This window comes from Mya arenaria, chromosome 11, assembly GCF_026914265.1.
Source record: "Mya arenaria isolate MELC-2E11 chromosome 11, ASM2691426v1".
Lineage (NCBI taxonomy): Eukaryota > Metazoa > Mollusca > Bivalvia > Myida > Myidae > Mya > Mya arenaria.
The window spans coordinates 6117809-6142953 of NC_069132.1; the positions used below are offsets into that span (position 1 = coordinate 6117809).

At 33.3% G+C, this 25145-nt stretch overlaps 2 protein-coding genes across 12 annotated transcripts in view; both read right to left on the bottom strand.

The window, feature by feature from the left end:
* Positions 1 to 2109: 2109 nt before the first annotated feature.
* Positions 2110 to 8603, bottom strand: LOC128207932 (post-GPI attachment to proteins factor 4-like). The gene is made up of 2 exons (XM_052911140.1): positions 8542 to 8603; positions 2110 to 7258 (listed from the first exon to the last, which is right to left on the bottom strand). Exon 2 carries the CDS (start codon positions 6152 to 6154, stop codon positions 4856 to 4858), a length of 1299 nt encoding a protein of 432 aa, XP_052767100.1. The 5' UTR covers positions 6155 to 7258; positions 8542 to 8603; the 3' UTR covers positions 2110 to 4855.
* A 1308-nt stretch (positions 8604 to 9911) lies between these two features.
* LOC128207925 (ankycorbin-like) overlaps positions 9912 to 25145 on the bottom strand; it is a 42646-nt gene continuing 27412 nt past the window's right edge. For 4 of the 11 annotated variants that reach the window (XM_052911120.1, XM_052911119.1, XM_052911128.1 and 1 more), the window contains 7 exons: positions 21978 to 22051; positions 18984 to 19067; positions 16989 to 17212; positions 16424 to 16578; positions 15594 to 15830; positions 14843 to 14917; positions 9912 to 11408 (listed from right to left, as the gene is read on the bottom strand). In XM_052911120.1, the coding sequence (XP_052767080.1) occupies positions 11203 to 11408; positions 14843 to 14917; positions 15594 to 15830; positions 16424 to 16578; positions 16989 to 17212; positions 18984 to 19067; positions 21978 to 22051 (1055 nt within the window). In that variant the 3' untranslated portion in view covers positions 9912 to 11202. Of the gene's footprint in view, positions 11409 to 14169; positions 14267 to 14500; positions 14531 to 14842; positions 14918 to 15593; positions 15831 to 16423; positions 16579 to 16988; positions 17213 to 18983; positions 19068 to 21609; positions 21666 to 21977; positions 22052 to 24046; positions 24323 to 25145 lie in introns of those variants that run through there. The other 7 variants (XM_052911121.1, XM_052911122.1, XM_052911127.1 and 4 more) reach the window with 7 other exon arrangements.

The window sequence follows — 25145 nt, forward strand, 5'->3', positions numbered from 1 at the left end:
TAGGTCCGTTTCATATGGTGGGGGTCCACGGGAATTGAGATGTTAAGATGAGTTTTTATACATGTTATAAACGACGAGCGAAGCAAGAGAGTGAGATATCTTAGTTAACGCCCCAATATATTATGTACAGTGATTTGCATTTTGAAGATATTTCACATCGGGCTAAACACTTTCGTAGACAACATTAAGGCGATCCGGGTTTCGATTACCGGTCTGGGCACATGTGAGTTTGGTTTGTTGTCACCAAGCCAGACAACGGTGGGTTTCAACAGAATGCCAAACTCTCGCGTAACATCGTGCCAACTAGTGTGATTGATATAATGTTGTAATAACTTTTTTTAACAATCGTTGTTAAACAAATTAAGTTAAACTAAAATTCTTTTAAGGCCACGTAAATTCCGACGCGTTTCTTTTCTTTTTGTTGTGTTTACACTGAAATCATAAACCAATTTGCTATATTAGCGGCATACCTTACCTCGGCATCCAGACTAAATTCCAAAATCCGGCTTCTCATAAGGGGAGTTACACCCCAATATTCTGTCATTATTATTTTTCTATGATTTAAAAATAAAATATATATATATATATAGAATATCTATAGAGTTGACGTTCATTAAACATGTTGGAACATCACCAGAAACCATATCTGCTTGATGCACGGCGCACACCTCTGGCACCGACAGTGCTACCGTTTCATTTCTATGATTAAGGCATCTGTATGCATGTGTTTAAACACTTAGGTGTTGTCAGGTTTTTTTTTATAAATTTAAATCTAACAACTTTATTTTGGTGTTATTAAACGCTAGCAAAACGCTCAATGTCAACACACTGCTGAAGTCGTGCTTTTTTATTGTCATTTTAAAGACAGGGACTCTTACATTGCCAGTTTCAGCAGATTTTGAAGCTTTGACACGGAGGTACGGCAGATTAATTCAGGGCTACGAGTTTATGTGATATCGTTATATAATAATATGTGATGATATTACATTGATTCATGAAAGTATTTTTAACTGTAAGCATATTTTAGAATTCTTTATTTTCAACGTGCGCCTTGAAACGCAACATGAGTGTCATAGTAATAAATCTTCGTTACTATGCATGAATCGTTTTAAAGACCAGTAATTTAAGTCATTTATCTACGGCACGATATACTTGATAATTGTCAGTTACTATTAGTAGAGACGCATGCTGCCTGAGCGCATTATGAACAACCCTCGTAATTACAGTGAACACTTGATTTTTTGCGATGTCAATAAGTTTCGGGAATGGAAAGCAATAAATCAATTATTACCTATGAGGACTAGTGTATTTAGAAGAAAATATTAAACCATTGAAGCTGAGTAAGTTAGTTCAAAACATATAATGTATATATGTAATATGATATGGAGTTTCATTTTCAAACTTTGGAGGGTGGGAATGGTCTAGTGGTATCGTTGTTAGCCTCTCACCCAAGACGTTATGGGTTCGATCCTCACAAACAGTTCTTTCTCACAGCCTCTCAAAATGGACGCCAGTACTGGTTTCTACCCAGGAAACGGACTCGAGAGTGATTCTATTTAAGCTATTAGCGTTCGTCCAAAAAGGAATGTTGCAATCAGACAGGATATCAACTTACCAAGATTGTAGAACATAGCGTACACGTTTGGTAAGTTTTGGATAAAACATAATTGAGTAAGGCAGCATACACAGTTAATTTGGTTAAACTTTGAGGGCAGAGTTTTGGAACACCTGGATGTAATGTAATGTGGTTGTTCATAAGCAGTTGGGATATTATTAGATGCGATATGCTGAAGTAAAAGATCAGACAAAGTGATTTTGGAAAAAATGACATTTCAAACCAGGTATGGAGCGAAATAAATTCAGATAGTATGCCAATAAACATTGTGACCACATTACGGTAAGTAAAAGTTGGATACAAAATTGATACAGTTCGGGAGCTGTGATGCATCGGACAATGATTTGGCCGCAGCCGCTGGACAGCATGTTTCCTTAATGTCCGCACTGCTACGCACGTGAAGATCAATAAAAGCGACGCTGATAAAGAAAACGAAATATTGCAAGATGGTAAACATCTTGTGTTGGAATTAACTGAACAACAAATGGTAGAAGTGTGTTTTGAAACTGTTTAATAATTAAAACAAAATTCTCTGAGTAGCAGAACACAATCAAACTATATTGCAAATATACCAGTAACATCAAGAACCATGTCATGTTAAGACTATTTATGTAATTATCAACAATGACAAGTGTTTAATAAATAATTAATAAGATTAATAAAAATAAGATAATGAAAAAATATATATGTTTTCAAAAGTTGATCATGAAATGCATATTGATTACTTTGATACAGGGTAAAAAGCAATGCAGGAATGTTTTTTTTGTATAGCAAATTAATATCTGCATGTTTTAATGAATGAGACGAGTTATATGTTATGCTGAAACTTGAAATATGTTAAGCCAAATTTATAGTACATAGGAACCTTATAATGCTCTGAAATATTATGCAAGACTTATAATTATAATTATGATCACAGAATATCACATGCATGATAAATTGCATGTGCAACGCGGGATTATTTTGATTAAACCATGAATACAAATGGTATTGCCCACAAATTACTCCAGAAATTGCCAATTGGCATACATTTTTCATACACTATAATACTTTCAATGAGATTGTGCCAACTTCTTGGAATGTTATCTACTGTAAAATTAGTTGTAAATAATGGTGTAAAGTAAATTCTTAAATTATACCGTAAACGTCCAGAAACAAGCAAAATATAACCAAATAAAACAGTGTATATAACTAAAGTTTATGCAATAGGCCCAAATATCTTCCATGTCAAATGTCAATAACAATCTCAACTCATTTTAAAACATTACAACAAAGATTAAATAATGAAAATTGTATTTTTTTTACCCCTTTGAAAGCATTTTTCTCAAAGAATATGTTATTAAAAAAAGCTTAGGCAAGATTTCAAAGAAACCCGCTTTAAAAGCACATTTTCTCATAGAATATGTTATTCAAAACTTGGTGAGATTTCAAAGTTATTAAATATAACTAGTTGTTATAAAACAATGACTCAAGTACTTTTTTTACTCTAGAATTAGTTTTCTTAAAAATATAGATTTTAATCGACACATTCAATGAAAAAAAATGGTAAAAGCATAAAAGTATTTTAGATTAAACCATTCTCTTATGATCATGAGGTAAATAACAGTTGCGAATGAGCTTAATATATGACTCGAGTGTTTGTATGTGACTGTAGATAAGTAAATAGGTAAGCCAAAAATCTGCTAAATTTAACAAATGATGAGTACAGATGGACTCGGCTACTCTTATGCACTATGATTTTATATGCTCAAGCTCCGTCAGCAAAAATTCAACTATGTCAAGAAATTAAATAGAAATCAGGAAACAGTTCTGTGAAAATACCCGTATAAACAGCTTTGTTTAGGCTGCATGCAAGCTACTCCTGGTGAACACTTGTGCCAAGATATTTCAAAAGTACCCTACGCATGCCTGGACAAGCCAACATACAAGGTATTTTGACTGATGACCCTAAGGTGTGACTTTAACTTTAATGTACAAACATCTGGATTTCATACCAAAATCTTATAACCTTTGTTTCCAAAGGAAAAACCTGTTTAATTATCCCACTTTGATTGAATGCAAGGGGCATTCAGTGTTGAATGAAGTGAAGATATTCTTGCTGATAAGAAAAGTTTAAAAAATGTTAGACATTCCATTATAGCTGCGTATTGGTGACACATTGGTCAACAATTTTAAGAATTTTGCAAGATGTACAGAACTGACAGGTTTACAGACAGGTATACTAGTTCCCTTAGGGTAAGACCACTCAAGATTGTGTATTTTGTAGTCAAATAAAAGCTTATTTCAAATGTACTTTTTTCACTTTACTAAATGGTTATTAGAAACCTTCACTAGAAATGTTTTCATCGGATTTAGTATGTTAACTTAGAAACTTGTCGTTGTATTTTTCAGTGGTTTATTCTAATAGTCTGTAATGTGGACCAGGTTTTGACATTATGAAAATCGGTGCTTAATTTCCAGTGCTTGTTAACACAGCAAAAAGTCCATGACTGTAAAAAGGAATGTGATTGTGATTTATTGTTAAATTAAAAATTATTTTTATAAAAGTTTTCTCATGAAGTTTTTTTGTTTTGTTTATGTTTGAATCTTACGCTTTTCAAAGTTTACAAAAGTTGTTTGAATTTCACTGGTAAAATGGCCTAATTTTTCAGAGAACAAAGTCCAAAACTGCAACATGAAGAGCTTTTTTTTAATTACATTTGACTGTTTGAACATAAAATTCAATTAATTTACGACCATTAAAATATACCCTGGTATGTTACTAAAATGTTGCAGTGGCTTTAACTTAAACTTAATTTTTTCATGACGTTGTATATATACGAGTATATAATAGAAATATGAATCTTTAACATATACAATTTTGGAGTCACTACCTCAGTAATCCTTAATGAACTTCAGTTGTATTACATAATGTCTGTCGTTATGTTATAAAAATCATTGCCCTGTACATAATAATGTGTAGATATATGAAATGTTGGAACTAACACGGAAATACAAACAAATGCACTAAACACTTTGAACAAATCTTAGCACCATACAGAGTCAATAACAAAACAACAGTCAAATAATGTACTTGATAAAAGATACAACAAAAATCAACAATGCAACATTTGCTGACCTACCGGTATTAAAATAACATAAGATAATAATATATAATAAAATAATAATAAGAAAAGGCCATTTTTAGCAGTCAGACTAGCTCAATGTGTGTTACTTAAAGCACCATTTTGAACACAAAAATCATGGCAAGTTAATGGTAAACAAAAACTCTTTTGGAGGTTTATGCAAATTCTGCAGAGAAGTGTACAATCCTATATGTCGAACAAGGTTTGGTTCTAGAAGGTAGCCTGGAATTTGCTGTTTCTCAATAAAATCATAGATGGCTAGGTCTTTGTTCATTTGTGAGATGTCAATGAGATGGCTTATAAGCCCAGGTATGATATGTGACGAGTACAGCATAGCAGGCGTGCAGCAGGCCGGAGACGGACTCATTCGGAACAACTGCGGGGAAATGCGTCGGAATTCCATCACCTGCTGTCTGTCCAGCAAAATCACAGTATAAATGGTCAAGGCACAACCAATAGTGTAGTATAACATTTTTGTTTTGTAAGTAAAGTTGAACTTGTGTGAAAAAATTGCACTGAATATCCCTAACACAATGGCACCACCAACAAGTCCATAACAAACTAGCTCTAATATTCTGTCAACCTCATTTGCAAAGCCTTGCCACCGTTCTGGATAGTAAAGCTTCAAATAGGAAAATTCCCTCTTCATCAAAGGATTGCTTTCTGAATGACTGCTGTGTAAAAAGTGATGTTTTCGTAAAACATAGTGTAAAACTTCCAGTATGTTTGTATATGGTATCACATCATCTTCTAATATAAAAACAAACTCTGAATTAAACTGTTTTGAAACATTTAAACAAAATAAATAATCCTTTGTTTCCTGTCCTCTTTTATAGTCATTGTTTTCAGATATATAAGTATAAGGCTGGAATGATTGATTAAAGCTGTTGTTCCCCATCATTTGAACATATGGAATGTACTCTTGTAAAAGTACTGCATCTTCATGATTCTGAGGACTTTGGTCCACATTACAAATAAAAAGGAATGTATTTGCAAATAAAGTGTCTGATTTTAATATATGGTCCATCACTGCAACTGTTTGAACAAGGTAGTGAGTAGACATTTTCTTTCTTTGTGTAGTTATAATAGCTATAACAATGTCAGGATGGGCTTTTTCTTTCCCTTCATAGAAAAGCCTGGATGATCTGCTGTCTAGACCACTGAAGTATCTAAATGCCTTCTGGTATCTTTGTTCATTCAACACTTGAGCTTGGTCCATGGCAGAATCATCGGAGTGGAATTTGCCATAGAGTCGTGATAATGGAATATCCCATGATATTGTTGGCACAGTGACCAGAATAAAGATTGTCAGAAATAATAGCAACAGGCATTGACCCTTCTGACAACCCTTCAAACTACACATACATGTTCTATATACAACAGAGAATTTGATCTTGCAGATTCCACTTGACATTTTTGTTTGTTCTAAATCATGAATACAATAAAGATATTAAAAACTGGCAAAAAACAATGTCATAACAAAATTATGAATTAAACATACGGAAACAATGTATTTTTATGTGTTAACATTATAAAAAATAATTTTAATTCTGGGTAAAACACAAATTTTAACCTTTATAAATGGTAGTAATTTTAAAATGCTGTGGGTAAAATTTCTTTTACAATGACCAGTATTCTTTATAATGGGTACACATGTTATCAATTCAACATGTACCATTACTAACAATATGATTGAATAATTTCATGCAAAGCTACGATGTATGTCAAGAGATTTTTTTTTGAGCACTTGCTACTAAGACACATTATTAATCATTGATTGAACGATTTAAATCACAAAAAGTGCACAATCTGTGTTATTATACTATGACAGCATTGATATTGATAATTCTGAACAATATTTACTAATAACAAATATCTATCAACAACAAATTATTAAAAATGTAATTCCTTCAGATGAGTGTAAAATCGTAGTCCACAATCCTTAAAAATTCTTCAGATTTGTGGATAAGCAGTCCATCTTCTACCTATGTAGGGAATCCAAGTCTTCTCCTGCATTATGCAGATTTTTTCCAAAGCAGCATTCCAAAGTTCATCTACTCCCTATGCCGGAATTCGAAGTCATCTTCTGCATTTTACAGACTCATTGCTAAGCAGTCTGAACAGTTCATCTTCTCCCCATGTAGGGAGTCAAAGTTGTCTCCTGTAGTGCCTAGGTACACTTCATGTATTGCTATGCTTCAACCGTTACTGCTCAGGTTCACTTCATGTATTGCTATTCTCCAGCCGTTACTGCTCAGGTACACTTACTCTTTTCAGAATAAGTAAATTATTTCTTACCAAAATTCCATCAGGTATAGCTGTAAAAGTTTGTGTGTTTAGCAAGCGTCTGAACTCCACACAAATTGCATTTAAATATCTCCCTTCCACAGAAAAAAACAGCTTATTCATTCACACTTTCATCTGCAGTGTTTCGAAAAAACATTATTTTATAATTTTACATTAATTTCTGAAGAACAGCATGATTGACTGTTGTTCCATTGCCATACTGAACACAGACCTGCAATAAAAATAATATATAATGTACAAGTACCAGTTTTAGAAATCAGCAAATATGTAATGAAACACAATCATAATCTTTTTTAACTATTTCAGTCAAGGAAAATGAAATCTTTTTAAAAATTAGAAGATAAGAGAATTATTCTATCTATTTGCATATTGCTTACTATTATAATAGATAGATTTGTTATGTAATGCTCCACATTTTATACAGCACAAGGTATTTGACATCAATTTAAAAAAAAAAAATGTTACAGTATCAGTCTTTAATTGCAAATAATTATGTTGAAAGATCTTAATGATACCCCATGTGTAATCATAAATCGGCCACAAAATCAGCACACACTCCGTGAATTAAGATACTGCAGTAGGATGCAAACATAATGAAATAGGTTTTCAACCAATCTCACCAAGAAGCATGACCATAATCCACCAGTAAATACATGCTAAATGAACTGAACTTAAACAAATAAGACCATTCAGTCATGAATGTTTTCATTCAAGTCAGAATTATGTATTTTTCCTAAATGCAGACAGCATGAATCATCAGATATGTATGTGCTTGATAGACTAGTTTTCAAAAAAGTGCAATATTGAATCAATGATTATGTCATTGACTGAGTCAGTGAATGGTATGGTCAGTGAGCATGAGATCAGTTACCTATAATTTGGATATTTGACCCGACCTGTGAAGCTATCCCAGTTGAGAGATTGGGTCCTAAGTGGATCCCGTGGCCTGAGAAGTTAAACCAGCGGAATTTAATAAACAGTGGTTTTACACTTGTGATGCAAAAAAAATAAACCAGTTTAATAATAATTTTACTATTTGTACTTTAATGTTCTGAATGACTGTCATTGACCCAAATCTTACATATCTCAACAACTTTTCAGCAAAAAAATATATATATTTTTACAGGTGAAGTATACTGTACTGTAGTGTATACAGTATTTTAATAATTATATACATGTATTTTAATATAAAAAGTTGTTGAAAGACAAATATGTCAGGTTTGCCATTTGGTTCATTGACAGTCATTCAGAAATATTTGACTAGGGAGTAGGGAATTGGGAGTTTCATGAATACTACGTATGCATCACAGTGATCTATTGGGTCTGTTTATAAATACTCAACCCAAGAGATCAAGCCAGTCTCTCGACCGGCCGGAACCAGGTGAGGAACATCATATTATAAGAAACAAAAATAATTCAAACGTAAGTATAACAAATCACAATGTTAGCCAAAAACGCTGCGTTAAAATGAATCAAAATGACAAATAAATCTACCTGTACTTGTCTGCGGCTGTGTTGACATCTGACTCATTTGATTGACGGATACCTTGTAACCGATTTTGAAGCTGGAACGGATCAAGTCAAAACGGACCAAGACTGATACGGTCTAGCAATAGCAACATCACACTTATGAATTTAATCATCATCATCATCATCATCATCATCATCATCATCATCATCATCATCATCATCATCATCATCATCATCATCATAGCATCATCATAATAGCATCATCATCATCATCATCATCATCATCGTCATCGTCGTCGTCGTCGTCGTCATCATCATCATCATCATCATCATCATCATCATCATCATCATCATCATCATCATCATCATCATCATCATCATCAACAACACCACAACCACCATCACAATCATCATTTAATCATCATCATCATCATCAGCAGCAGCAGCAGCAGCAGCATCAGCATCAGCATCATCATCATTTTTTTACCTTAATCTTATTTATTATTCACAACTAGACTCAACTAGAGCTGTCACAGGAGTGAGGAATACCCCCACATGATGCCTGCACACAGGAATGGTTCATTATTTCTTAGAAATGTGGCGCTAGCTCCTACAAACATTGGTGGATCGTAACCAAAGTCAAATTTGACCCCAATTTATAGAGTATTATTATAATATAGTGTTGTATGTTTGTATTTCTTTAGACCTTGCGGTCAAGGATAACCCGTGAAAGTGCAAGCACTTATTTCCAATGGGGTCCTTTGTTTTTGCTGAAGGATAGCCCGCTGAAGAGACAGTGGTGGATACAAGGAAGTCCGGGTGCGAGACCCTAGCTCTTTTTCGAAGAAACCCCTTGGTTCTTTTACGTGCTCGGTGTAAAGCACCGATACACGGGGTACAACTTTCCTGGGTTAAACCAGTACTGAGTACACCACTTTTCCAAGCACTACCCTTTAAATGCCGAGCGCAAGGCAAGGGAGCTACTTGTACAGACTTTTAACGTCTTTTGATATGACGCGGCCAGGGATCAAACCCACGACCTCCCGCTCCGTAGGCGGACGCTTATCCACTAGGCCACGGAGATGGTTCAAACAAGTGTACCAAAAACTATTTAAATCCATTGTAATTCACCAGAGTTATCTTGAGCTGCCACTTATTGGTCTTAAACATGTTTCAATCTGTCAACCCTTTCATGAATTAATGTCTGTGACAAAAAAAAATTATTAATAGTTCAACTAACCGACTGGCAAGCTCACTCCTAAATACCCTCACCCCACCCCGCTTTCATCCCGAAAAGCTAAACATGTATGTTTTCTGTAGGAAATAATAAGTAATGCTTTTTACCCTCTTAAAATAAAGAAGTTACATTACAAGTAAAACTGAAAATTATTTTTATTAACATTTAATTATAAATTACATCTAAATGAATTCTGCGCACAAATATCACAATAATGCATAAATTGTAATGAAAATGTTAGCTAGATGTACATATACATTCGCGTAAGTATCACAGTCTTATGAAGTTATCACATAAATAACAATTATGTGTCATCAGGATATGAGCACTCATAAATTCCATTAAATATGAAAGCAAAGAATACATGTTCACAAAAAATGTAATGTCAACAAATATGCTAAAATGAAATCTCAATATTGAACAATTTACTATAAATAATCTTAAAATTCTACATTTTGTGCACACCTCAGTTCACTTGTTAAAATAATTTATCTGAAAAAAAAAATATTTCAACATATACAATTAATATAATAAACTCTTAACAACCTTGCTTTCAAAATTAGATTAGCTGGATGATGAACAAATTCTTGTTGGTAATAATTTACTTTTAAAATTGCATAAAATCAGGTCTTTTGAATTTTTAAGAAAAAAAAATAACCATTAACATTTATTTTTTTATATATCTAAAAAAAAAATTTAAAGTAATATCAGTATATTTCTTAAACCAGCTTGCTTACAATAGCTAAACTAAGCCTCTTTTATCTCTCAACAAAAATACTTTTCTAGCCAAGTTCACATCTATGACATATAAAAAACACATTGTCATCCAAAACAATACAACTGATTAAGTTGGTGCTCAAATAGTCAAGTTTTTAAACTTTGACGCTAAAAATTATCCACACAATTTTAAAATTTCAATTCAAAATGTTTTATTCATCGTTTAATTACCTCTAACATAAAAAATCAACATAACAATTTTAAAATCTGTATTCAATGTAACTCAAGATAAGTGTTAATCTTCATAATAATTTTAACATTTGTATTCAATGTAACTGAAGACAAATGTCTATTTCTAAACAATGACTGAAAGGGATTGTCCAGAAGACGAAAACAAATACCGTCCTATATATTATCATCACCGTATATACAAGTTGATTGAAGCACTTATTTACCGTAAAAAATATAATCATGCATTGAACAAGCTTTCTGATAATGGCAAAAACCAAAACAAGATGAAATATTAAACATGAAAGGCAGCAACACAATAATACACAAAATACTTAAAGCAATAAAAAATGCACATTCTAATGTTTTCCGAGCATTGATTTTTGCTGTAAAAATGATGCAAAATTCAAATATCATCCAGTCTATACAAAGGTATTCACTTTTTCCCACATTATGCATGAAATAAAAGTTGTTCAAATCTAAATCAATATTCACATAAAAGATCAGGAGAGGTAAGAGTCGGCAGCCGTTCCATGACCATTCGGCACACTCCCGGAGGTACCGGATGCTAGATGTTGTCGTACCTCGCTCGATATCTGTTGTTTAGCCTCCTTCTCTTCCTTAACTAGATCATCATACACGTGTGGCTCTACAAATACGAGCCCTGTCCTTGGTCGTATGCTGCCGTCGTACTTTCGACTCCAATTCGCTGAAGAAGAAACGAGACGTGGTCATGATATAAGCAGGGAAACAATCTAAAGAAATCATAACTGAACATAATGAATTGAATTTTACTATAAATAAAACAATATTACATTACATTGTTTTCAACAAATCTCACAGTTATAATTAAACTTTGAAATGGATAAACATTACCATTATAATAGAATATTAGTCACACTGCAGTCACAATGTTAGCTTTTCATGCATTAGCAATAATGGAATGTACAGTTGTTAATGTGAAAAACATATACTAGTGAAATACATGTATCTGTCTTTAAATTCTCCTGAAATATTTTTTCAAAGCTTTTGAACGATATAAATGACATTAAGCTGAAACACTCTCATATAAATAATCATAACTGTTCATGCAGCGATTGACAAGTCACAAGGTAATCTTAGACAAACAAATGCATGTGGACTTGGATTCAATATATTCCTTAGTTAAACAAAGAAACCAATTATGGATCCAATTTAGTTTCATGTCAATTCTTGAGTGGATTTTCATGTATTTTTGATAGCTTATCTACTCAAAATCTGCATTTGTCATTTTTTTATGAAATTAAATGATGAATAATGAGAATCTGAAGACAGCGTGTGATGCTATTTAAACATAACTCAGTCACTTATTATAATACATATTTTTATTTGCCAATATATGTAACAAAGGTGACAGTGAAATGGCATCATTCCAGGGATCAGACATACGACTACTGTCTTTGCCATTGAAAATACTGGACCTCCCAAACATTTCGCTCATTGTCTGAAATATTAAATTGCTTCAGATGAAATGATTGTGTTTTTTTTCTTATTCTTCTTTCATTCTATTATAAAAGAATAAATGCCACAATGTGATGAAACCATGCAGGTTTTAATTGCATAAAAAATTATGCCAGTAGATAATTTGGAAAAATAAATGTCTTTGGTGCTTAAATGCAAACAAAGTTCATGATAAATAAAATAAATTCAATTGGCACTGAAACCAACAATTCAAAGTACAAATATTTTTTTACGTAACTGTGAAGTTATAAATATCAACCAATGAAATTATAAGTCAATTATATAAACTTGGAAAACCACTTTAACATAATCACCTTGTTCATGTCTTCACATAAGTTACCTACACACCATGTTGCATCACAATCAATCAATGCTCACTTGAATTATAGAGTGGAGAGCATTTTCCTATTTTTAATAACTTTGACCTTGACCTTTACCCAACTTGCCCCACAGGGGATCCCAAGCTAATTCTTCACATCTGTTATCTGTACAACAAGCTTCATTACTATCCATCTATGCTAAATATAGTTATTAAGTGGAAACCATTTTACTATTTTTAATAACAGTGACCTTGACCCCATAAACTCAAAAAGCAATCCTGAAAAACGTCTTTACATAAGCTACCTTCACTACAAGTTTCTTCTATATCAATCAATGCTAACCAACTGTTTGATGAAATTCCGCCCACCCACCAGCAACAACCAATCTAATAACCAGGATTTTCTTCAAAAAACCTGATTCCCAAACAGTCTTTTCAAAACAATACATCTCTATCCTGTGCACATAAAATTATATAATGATGTTTAAAATATAAATACTGAATCTATGGAAGCATGATAATTATTAGATTTTAGTTCAGCATACATGTCCGCGTGCTAGTATTGTGGGTTAATTAATTTCGATAAAACTGCATGCACATGTTACAAAAGAAATGAAGCAAGCAAACAGCAGTCAAGTTTTTCCTAATTATTAGGGACATTGCAAAACACAATGTGTATTTGAACATGGACGTGTAGCTACAATGATCTGTAGGATCGCTGACACTCACATAAATCATTTTCCATGTGCTTTGGAAATTGACATTTTAAACCCGTACAATGTTAAAATACCTTGATGACATTGTGCAGAAAGAGAACTGGTAGTTAACACATACATATACTCGTACAAGTAGTGTTTCCAAACCTCTGTGTTATCATATAATTAAAAAAATAAAAATGAAGATGGAGACCTAGGATTCTTGAAGTTTGTATGAAACCTCTGATACACTTACGACAGTTGGTTTGAAATAAAGTAGATTATGGCAACAATTGAATGAATAACGAGGCTGATGATGCCAGCAAAGATGTATTAATTAGAAACTGGTCATCCACAAGATTAAGACGAGATGAAAAAAGTTGCATTACAACAGGACATTCTTTAGTACCCTGTCACTTCCACAAAACTTTCAGACTCATTTGGCATAACTGTGCTTAATGCAATGCATTCTAAATCCAAAAGGTAATGCATGAGTACTATAATTATGTAACTGTCTAACTGTGTTTATAATCTAAGGAAAGAGAGCATGAAGGGATTTGTCATATGATACTGCTTGTTTCCTGTGTAATACAACCACTAAATATTTTCTTATATAAAACTAGTGTAAAATATTAACTTGACATTGATGACTTTTCCCCCATACTAATTTTAATAGCATAGACAGTTTTACAGAAAAATGAAAAAAACCTTATGGTGACAAAATTGCCTTGTGATAAAAGAATCTTCACCAGTACATTTAATGTACACTGTTATGAGTCATTACAGATAATCTATAAATTAAAGCTAAGTGCCAAAAGTTCACTTTGATCCTATATAAGAATTAAAGTTCTAGAAATGGTTCATGCAAGAAATGTGAATACGTAGCAGATAAAAGTATATTTCAAAGCTTTGTATATAATCACTCTTAAATATTTTTGTATTTAATCATGTTATACCGTATTGTATATAATATTTTCTCTGCATTATAATGCTCTTGGCAGAACTTAGACATTTCCAAGTCTGGATGAACAATGAAAACTCGGGCCCTTCGATCTGCGAATGGATGGAAATGAATGTTTTCAAATGACTTGCATTAGAACATTAGCTAGGCTCACAACATGCAGTAAAAGCCCCCTTTTTTCACATATTTTTATTTATAAAACAATCAATCTATCAAGACTATGTTTTCAATACAGTATTAGAAATCTAAAATAACCTGAATTGTCTAATGCAAAAAGGGAGCTTTATTGTAAAGAGGGGAAAAATGTTGTTTGATAAATGATTTACCATCATCAGTTGCGGATGAATATTCAGAAGCTAAACAAACAGTTTCAAATAAGTTAATACTTGCAAATAAAGAACACAACAATGATACATGTGAGCTTCTTCATAACAAAAACCTCAGTGGCAACATGTACATGTATTATAAACAAACTTAAGCATGTAAGTTTACATAAAATGTTACATAACAACTTGACAAAGGCTTTAGGAAACAATTCTTACACAAGGTTCCACAACCACAGTAAGTTAAGTTATTTTTTACAGCTGACAAACGCCGAGATGAGCTGTACTCAAGCAGAACAAAACATCTGGAAAAAACTCAGCTTACAAGCACTGACATTTATATACCTGACAGATCAGCTGACCGTGTGCATCGGTCAGCGTTAAAGAAAATTGCATCTGCTAATTCACATTCTACTTCATCTGACAGAAATAAACAAAACAACACGTAACCATGTTATAAAAACTATCACATGATGAATGTCAATCTACAGATTGACCTCAACAAATGATGATACATAATTATTCTTGTTCAAAGCCATGGAACCTGATAATTCATTTAAAATAAAAGATTGGGAGAGACGGTAAACTAAGAAACTTTAAATGGTGAACATGGGAGAGAAATTTAAAGATTGAAATATGATCAAAGTATAATGTACATGATTAAAAAAAGAAGACAATACAATATTAAACATTTGCTGTAGTTCAATTACTATGACCAATTTATTGATGCTTTATTTTGCCTTATTCAACCAAATTAATAGCAAGTCCTGAAACAATTTTACATCATTTGTAAAACAGAATAGAAATGTTATATACAATCTGCTGTTACAATAGGTCTTACCCCAAAATATGGGGAATGTCAGGTTAGAGTGATTTAACTACAGCAATTATAGCAGAATTTGTGCATATATAGGGAGTCATATTGAAATTGCTTCTATTGAGAAATTGTTGTACTGAAGAATAGTGGGTGTTGATTGTTATAAGGGTGCAGGTGTAAAGATCTTTTGATGACAAAGACTAGAAAAGATTATACATAAAAATCTCCATTTCTATACTACTGGTACTTTATACAAGTATTCTTGTAAATTGACCATACCATATGTAGGTCTGTCATTATTTCGAACTCTCCGCAGTCCATACGGAGTCATCTGCACCTGGCGTTTTTCATCTTTCACTCTGTATTGGGCCACAGAGTAGTTGCTGTTGTGGTCTGACTTGCTGGCGTGTGAAGCGGGGCGCGGTGTGGTAGTTTTTCCACGTCTAGGGCGGGGTGAGGGTGTGGGGTCAACACGCAATCTACCTGCTGACTTTATTCTACCTCCTGATACGCACACTACAAAAATAAATGAAATGTAGATTTTCCACATCTATAATGAAAGAAACACATTTCACTATTCTTGAAATGTAAGCCAAGTAGACACTATACAGGTGAAGGCCAAGCACATAACAAGACTCTATTTTAGGCCATAATTAAGGCATTTTGTAATATAATTTGGAAGTCTAAGATACATGTACTTGGTATTTAATTTTGATTCTACATGCTTGCATGGTATTTATTGAGTATTACAGACATCTTAAGTTAAAATTGTATTTTTTCCTTAAATTCCACAATTTCCTTAACTGTTTTATTTCACTGTTAGAAAGTGTTATGTTTAGTGTATATTCAACGATTGAAATATTGAAACTTAAGTTGATTTTTTTCATGAAATATAACAATTCTAAATTTGTAAAAATAATCCTCCGATGCTTCTGTAAATACGAACCATTCCCCATCTAGACATAATGACATTAAAGTTCTTAAACTTTTTTTGTACTCATTGTAATACATGTATTAAGATTTTAATGTTAAAATGCATGAATTTTAATGACGCAAACCAAACCATACTGGATATTATGCTTACACACATGCATTTAAACATTATGTACCTGACTTCTTGCTAAACACATCGTTGGGAAAGTACGGCTTGTAAGCTTGCAAGAGGCGACGTCTCATATCCTCGTCTTTACGTCGGTGCCAGTTCTTCAGGCGCTCCTTCCTCTCAGCATCCAACTCGGCCTGCTCCTCAATTAGCTGTTCCTCCCTGAATGTAGATAACGAATTTAGTGGGAAGAAACCCACGGTACAAAATCCTTGTCTGACGTATCATCAACCTTTTTCAGTGACAGTTCTTCACACATGATATTCAAGACTAGTGCTCCTTTCTCTCAGCATCTGACCTAGCCTGCTCCTATGCTAGCAGATAAAATATTAAAACAATTCTCTTTCTCTTGCTATAAGATATTAATTTGGAAATAATTGAGCAAGAAAACTCTTGTCAATCAATAATGTGCCGGCACCCTCACTCCCAGCAAAACTTTGATAAATACTTTATTATGTCCCACTTTAAATATATTCATGGAAAAACAGACAAGCCAAAAAAGGAAAGAAAGAAAAGGCCACTCTTAACACTCTGATTGGTCAATGTCCTTTATACTTATTTCAGTGACTCACAACTGATGTCGTTCCAGTAGATCCCGCTCCTGTGGGTCTGTGGTTTGCACCAAGCGTTCCTCGCGAGACTTCACCATATCATCCCTCAGCTTGGTGTTACGGAACTTGGCACTCTGTACGCTGTTCTTAGCCACATGTGAGACACCATCAAACATTTCCGCAGTGCGTGCGGCCAGGTTGTCTATCTCCTTGTCAATATCCTGGTTCCGCTTCCTTTGGAACTCCTGCAAGAGGAATATATGTTATGTTCCTTCACTTCAAATTCACAGTGTGTCCACTAAAACAATTTAAGCATTTATTTATCTGTACATTGGGTTATTAACAAAACTCATTACAAAATATATTTCTAAATTTTGAATTATCTTGCACATTAAATACATTGACATGGAAATGACATAAACAATTGAAGAATATGATAATAAAGTTTTACTTTATATATAGCATTTAATACAACATTTATTACATTTAATTGCCTGAAACAGTTCCTTTTGGGCTACAACTTTAAACTAGGATTTTTTCTCTGACACATAAGTAAACATACCATCTTTAAGAACTAAATGTAAGCCATGTCCAAGCTCACACAAAAGACGACAGAAACCTTCATCACGGAATACACATTCAGTTCCATAAATATACAACATTGTTATGCTATGTTATGTCCATAGTTCAAGCAAGATGTTGCGAAAGGATTACAATGAGACATTTTTGATGATAAAACCTATACAAACCAATAGAAACCAATAATTATAGCCATTCATGGAAACAACAATATCTTCAGATCAAGATTATAATATTTGTAATTATGTTAAAAGTAATTGCTAATATCGCCTACCAAAACTCTCCATGTCTTTCTGTTGTTTTTCTCTGTTAAATGCCTTAAAAAAGATAATTCCGCCATTTCCAACTAGCATTTAACTATTTCAACCCTATCCACTCAATAGGACACACTATAAAGGCATAATTTAAGGAGACTTAATCATTGTCTTTAGAATCAGGATTTTTGTTTCTTATCAAGGCTTAATTGTGTTAAGATCATGTTCTTTATTAATAATTGGCACACAGTTCAATTATCTGCAATTATTCAAATGATCATGAGTCTACGGTCTAACAACTGATTTACATCGTCTATATTACAAAATCATTTAAACTAACCTTTGAACCCCTTTGTATATTTCTGTATTTCCTTTTTGTATTTAAACTCATAATTGGTAATAAACAAATCAAATTTAGAGCAAAAACACAGGATCATTGATTTTCAGTTTAATCTTTAAAATCAATCAATCATTTATTATCATATAATGAATACATTTTATATGGGCAATTTCACTGTCATTTCTTTCAGTGATAAAAGGCTCATGGGATTGAATTTGATACTGAAAGATTATGCCTTCATTTAAACCATATTGAATTCTGTTGCTGTTATAAAGCCAATTTGACAGCAAAAAAGGTCAAGAAAACAATAGGTGAAGGAAGATTTAACTTTAAAGTAGGAATTTCACCTGAAGTTCAACCGCGGATCCACTGACTTAAAGTTAAAACTTACATAGTTAAATAAATTACATAATAATTATATTAGGCTAATGGAAACAAAATATTTATATTTATGTTTCATCATATTAGCCATGTGCAGGTGTCTATGGAAATCTTGAAAGGGCACCCCCTTCTTCATATTATAACCTGCATTGTGTTGTGAAACATTATGAACTGAAATACAGGAGGAGTTTGTGCTGATTTGCAGTGTCATAGTTGCCTCCCTTACCTTGTGCAAAGGTTGAAATGTGTTCCCAATTGTCTATCAAAACTGTTGTTACATATCAACTCTTACTATTAAATTATCCAGCTATAAGATCTGAACGTTAGTACACATTTTCCTCCCCCTGTTTCTGTTGTTTCATTTAGAATTGCAAACTGGACACATAATTTAAATAAGCCAACACCTTCAGCTTCAAGGTATATACTTTTAAGTCTTGTCATACAAAGCAAGGCCATGCAAACCTCCTGTTGTTCCATATCTTCACAGTGTTTGACCGTCTCCTGCTTGAGGGTTTTTGCCTCCATTTCCAGGATTGTGTGCTGCTCCTAGACCACGTGCAAAAACACCAAGTAGAGCACACGTCAGGTTACCACTACTAGAGTTCTACATCACACTTAATTAGCAGTTCAAAACATGCAATTAACTTATTATTGAGTACACTACATTTTTTCTGACAACCAACATAATTCCATATGTATTTTATTCAGTGTAAAATTATTTCTCTTCCATTATTACAAATATGTTCATCAATACAATGATTTCAAACTACTGTGATATTTGAAGCCAGGTCTTATATAAGTATTCATTTTCCCAATTCAAACTTGATAAATTGATGTAACTGAACCAATTATAATTAGTATCAAATTAAAGATCAATAATCAAGCCCACAAAATATATTCATCATAAAGTACATTTAAATTCATATCGATTGTCAGACATTTAGAAACAGTTTTTAATAAATTCTATTTTCAGCACTCACATTCTGAATGAAAATGCCTTAGTTCTGTAATGTATGGATTTTAAATATTTGATATCATATCACAGTTAGATTTAAAAGCCAATTTCCAAAATGTTTTCTAAAAGTAAAAGCATTTTCATTCCATATAATTAGTTATTCTATATAAATTCTTAAAGACACATCATGACTTTTGCGACTTGGAAATAATAATGGCTGATAATAGAAGAAAGAACATGAGCATGACTGTGCATTGAAAAATGACCTGACAACAATCTGCCAGTGTAATGTCAGCCTGACACAAGATGTTTCAAACAAATTTTAAAGTCAAGGGCCATAACTTTTTTCCAGATCATTTTTTACCATGTCAAGGGCCAAAACTCTTGTTATACAAAGTGAAATGTCACACAAATCACAGATGCATGATATCCCATGCTGACCAACATTTCAAATATAATTTCCTGAGTGTAGGTGTTATACTTTTGGAGCTACATGTGGCACAATATTTTACAGACCAGAGTTGGCTAAGTCAAGGGCCATAACTATTGTAATACGAAGTGAAATGTCACACAAACTAATGACCAACATTCCTTTGAGATTCATGCGGACACTAGATTTTGTGACGTTATGTGATGTGATGTGACATACACAACACCTATATATCTATCTCGGGGTATTATTATCTATCATATTATATGGTGACAGTCAAGAAACTGCATACCTGAAGGCTTTAACATCACCTCAAACCTGTTTCTTTCAAACATTTGTTTTCAACTGAGAACCATGAATTTTATTACTTAATGTCATTCAGTAATAATATATTAGGTTAATAATTATAGGATTATCATAGAGTATGAACAAGAGCTGTCACAGAGACAGCTAGCTCAACTATTACACCGCTGTAAAATTAGATTACATGCAAAATCATAACCAGAATCTATAGCAAAGGGGCAAAATTTGCAAGATGGAGTCATCATACTTGATTGCATATAGTTTCAATCCAATGCATGAAGTAGTTAATGAGTTATTGAATTATATTTGCTTACATGCAAAACCTTTACCAGATTTTTTCAAGTTGAATAATAAAGGGGCAAAATATGCAAGATAGAGTTATCTTACTTGATTAATTCAGACGTTTTGATGGTTGGGGACCCTTGTATAAGATTTCAATGCAAAACATGATGTATTAGCTATGATATTGACTATCTACCTTGGTTAATGAAGTAGGCTGGATGGTTGAGTACAGTTGTATGGAGTCTTCATACAATACATCATGTACCTAGTTGCTGAGAAATAAACTATATGTGCTTACATGCAAAACCTTAACCAGAATTTGCAAGTCGAATAATAAAGGGCCATTATTTGCATTTTATGCATTGTAGAGTAATCTAACTTGGTTATTTCTGTATGTTGGATGATTGAGTACAGTTGTATGGAGTCTTAATACAATACATCATGTAGTTGCTGAGAAATTAACCTATATGTGCTTACATGAAAAACCTAAACCAGAATTTGCAAGTCGAATAATAAAATGTCATTTAATGCATTGTAGAGTTATCTTACTTGTTTTTTAATAAGGTTTAATGGTTGAGTACTGTTGTATGAAGTCTGAGTGCTATACATCAAGTAGTTGCTGAGAAATTAACCAAAAGTCACATAATAAATTCCAATGATTACATTTCATTCTAAAAAGTGTCATCTAACACCATTTATTGAGTAGATTGGATAGGTGATAACATATACCTAAAGTTTCAATGCAATAAATGATGAATTTGCTGAGATAATGACTTAATGGTGCTAACATGCAAAATCTTAACCAAGGTGTGACGCTGGCTGATGCCTACCCTAGGGTGAGTAGTATAGCTCTCTTTAAATATTCTTCAAATAGTCGAACAAACAATGATAAGCCATGTATATGGTGAATTGGATATGTTGCACTACACTCCTGTATGTATTCTGTATATATAAATATATATATATATTAGATCAGTTTAGAGGAGCCTGACTTTAATGTTTAAGAAAAAGCCTGTGAAAAGGTGTACAAATGCTGTGCAAATCCCTTCAAATGCAAGATACAACACTACCCGACCACCAGTTGCATATATAGGAGACTATGTGTCATGTGATCGTACCTTAGACCTCGCATTGGGTACAATACGCGGGAGCAGAGCCTTGCTGGATGATGTTTCTTTAAGTACAAGACAAAAACATGAACATGCTGTTTTACTGATAAGTGTTTATGTTAATGACAAAGATGACAAACACACTGTAATGGCAGTCTTCTCCTCTTATCTGTCCATTAAGTTATTCTATACATTTATAAAACCAAACAGCACTAAGGCATCAAAGCACTGTTAACACTGTAGAATTTGACATCCACATGGGCTAAGTAATTGAATCAACAATTTTGTCTATATTCGATTCAGAAGTGATAATGGACAATTAAGGGGAAGTAACTGCCAGTACAGTTGCTGGTTGTAGCCAGGCCAGAGTTGTCTACCTTAGCTGCTTCTTTAACTTCTCTGGGTGACTTGCTTTCATCACCATAGAGATGAGAAACAAACCGTAGTTGTTCTGAAATACACATTTTATTATTGCTTTCAATGATGTATTACTGAAAATTCCTAGTTTATTGCTCCACTTTTAACAATACATGTAGTTAAACCTCTAATTGCAAGCCCCCCTACTCAAAGACAGACATAAATTATATTTGAGTAACCCACCATTATTATCAATACGTAAAACTCACAACTTATTAAATATAATTACTGGTAAGCTATAAATATTGTAAAAAAAGGGAAATGAATTGCAGTATTCATATACCAATAGTGTACTACTTTAGTTTAATACAAAACAATCATCTGATCAAAATGTACACAAAACTGCACAGTCATCTATGATATTCATACATATATTCCATGCATTTCTATTTGATAAAAAATGTAAATGATAAAATAAGATTTCAACTAAATATTTGGGATTATTAATTGTGAAACAGCAGACTCCAACATTCTGTGCATCTATACAAGTATGAGCATTATATTATACAACATCAATATATAGTGGTTAATTGATTCTGCACACCTTTTTTGGACGGTGCCCCTCAGGGCCCGTCCTAAGTAGGCACATCAGCCGATTAAACTACAAGCCAAAGCACGCCAGTGCGCTCAGTAAATAGTTCGCATCATTGTTTTGAATACACAGCTGATTTAATTGTCTTATGCTAGTACATTAAAATATCTGGCATATCTAAAAGGAACCAGAAAGAAAGACATATTTAAATGATTTCCATACCATATTGGAACCATTGCTCAACAGTAACAGGGAATTTAGTTTCTTAAATGTGTCACCACTAAACAAAGTTAATTAAAATATTGCAATATTCCTCGAAATTTATTTCCCTTACAGGATTTTATGCATTTATAATGTCCTTAAAAATAGAAAGCTTCATTCAACCTCATTCCCATTTTAATCCCATGATTTTACTCGATCTAACTAGATGTGCAAAAACAATGTAAATTATATTCTGGAAGTTATCTGGAATGAAAAAAATCAAAATGTCATAAATAATGTGTCTTAGAAGTATTGGGAGCATTGCCTTATTTGTCATCAAAATCATCATTCATATAAATCAGGATCATTAAATTATTGGACTATGAGAAATAATATTCACATATTTTGTTTTAAATAAATAAGGAATTTATTAGGAAAGGACAACTGGTTAAATATAATTAATTAATTTTAAAAAAAACACAAAATAATTATAATTATGACACATTCTATTGATCGTATTTTGTTCATAAACATAAAAAATCTAAGACACAATAATATGATATAGTGAGTATATTAGACAACATTAATACAACAACCCAATCAGCAAATCCTGACAAATTGTTCAAATTTGTATCACATTCACTAATCCCTCCTATCTGTAATGTTAATGCATCCCTCTCATCTTGAATGAGAATGCATCCCTCCTATCTGTAATGAGAATGCATCCCTCCTATCTGTAATGATAATGCATCCCTCCTATCTGTTAATGCATCCCTCCTATCTGTTAATGCATCTCTCCCAACTGTAATGATAATGCATCCCTCCATTCTGTAATGATAATGCATCCCTCCTATCTGTTAATGCATCCCTCCCATCTGTAATGATTATGCATCCCTCCCAACTGTAATGATAATGCATCCCTCCTATCTGTTATGTTAATGCATCCCTCCTATCTGTAATGAGAATGCATCCCTCCATTCTGTAATGATAATACATCCCTCCTATCTGTTAATGCATCCCTCCTATTTGTAATGATAATGCATCCCTCCCGTCTGTAATGATAATGCATCCCTCCTATCTGTAATGTTAATGCATCCCTCCCATCTGTAATGATAATGCATCCCTCCCATCTGTAATGATAATGCATCCCTCCCATCTGTAATGATAATGCATCCCTCCTATCTGCAATGGTAATGCATCCCTCCCATCTGTAATGATAATGCATCCCTCCCATCTGCAATAATAATGCATCCCTCCCATCTGTAATGATAATGCATCCCTCCTATCTGTAATGATAATGCATCCCTCCTATCTGTAATGATAATGCATCCCTCCCATCTGTAATGATAATGCATCCCTCCTATCTGTTTTAAAAAAATGACATCAAACAACTTTTTTTAAAAACAATACATTGAACAAAGTGTCGGACGCGCTGCATGGTACATGTATCATCAGGGAAAGGGAACATATAGAACTGTAAATGGTAAATGCCTAGCTGGTAGTTGAACATTTCTTTCCGTCTGCCGGGGGTGGACATTGGCCTGGGCTTCATATGCCGACAGTGAGCACATACTGCATGCAAAACCAAACAATGGTAAACATTAACCGTAACATTACAAGTAGTCCTGATTACTAGTCTGTACTTTTTGTAATTAAAGTTTACAACAGAGAAATTATATACAGTCATAGGAAACAAGAGTGCTGCAAAACAAGGGCATTGCGAAACGAACGCTGTTTTTTTTATTTTGTCAAAAGGGGCAGAACTCAAGATGGCTTTGCTATACATGTGCACATTGTCTCTTGCAACATGTGCTTCAGGTTTCATGGGAATATGCTGAGTTTTGGCCTAGCTTAACTAGTTTGCACAATGAAGCAGACGGCTATGACAGCACCTTAACTTTTTTCCTTGAAAAACAGACAAAACTAGAGCTGTCACAGAAGTGACGAATACCCCCAAATGCCGCATGGACACAGGAATGGCAAACCATTCCTTTGAAAAGAGGCCATAATTCCAAGGTTACTGCACACTGTATCTTCTTTTATCATGCATGTATTGTTTTATTTAAATCTGTTGAGTAATTTAGAAGTTACACTGCTGACAAGAAAAACTAGCCTTTCATGAGTTATCGTCCGGAAACCGTTTTTCTATTTTTAGTAACAGTGACCTTGACCTTGGCCCCACCAGCCCCAATATCGAAGATGACCTGTATCTTCTGATGTTACACCTGTGTACCAAAAATTGTTCAAATCTGTCAAGCCTTTCATGATTTATCGTCCGGAAACCGTTTTTCTATTTTTAGTAACAGTGACCTTGACTTTGGCCCCACCAGCCCCAATATCGAACTTGACCTGTATCTTCTGATGTTACACCTGTGTACCAAAAAAATTTCAAATC

What these genes read in the sequence shown, in the direction of transcription:
- LOC128207932 (XM_052911140.1), bottom strand. Translation starts at nt 6,154, where the DNA reads ATGTCAAGTGGAATCTGCAAGATCAAATTCTCTGTTGTATATAGAACA.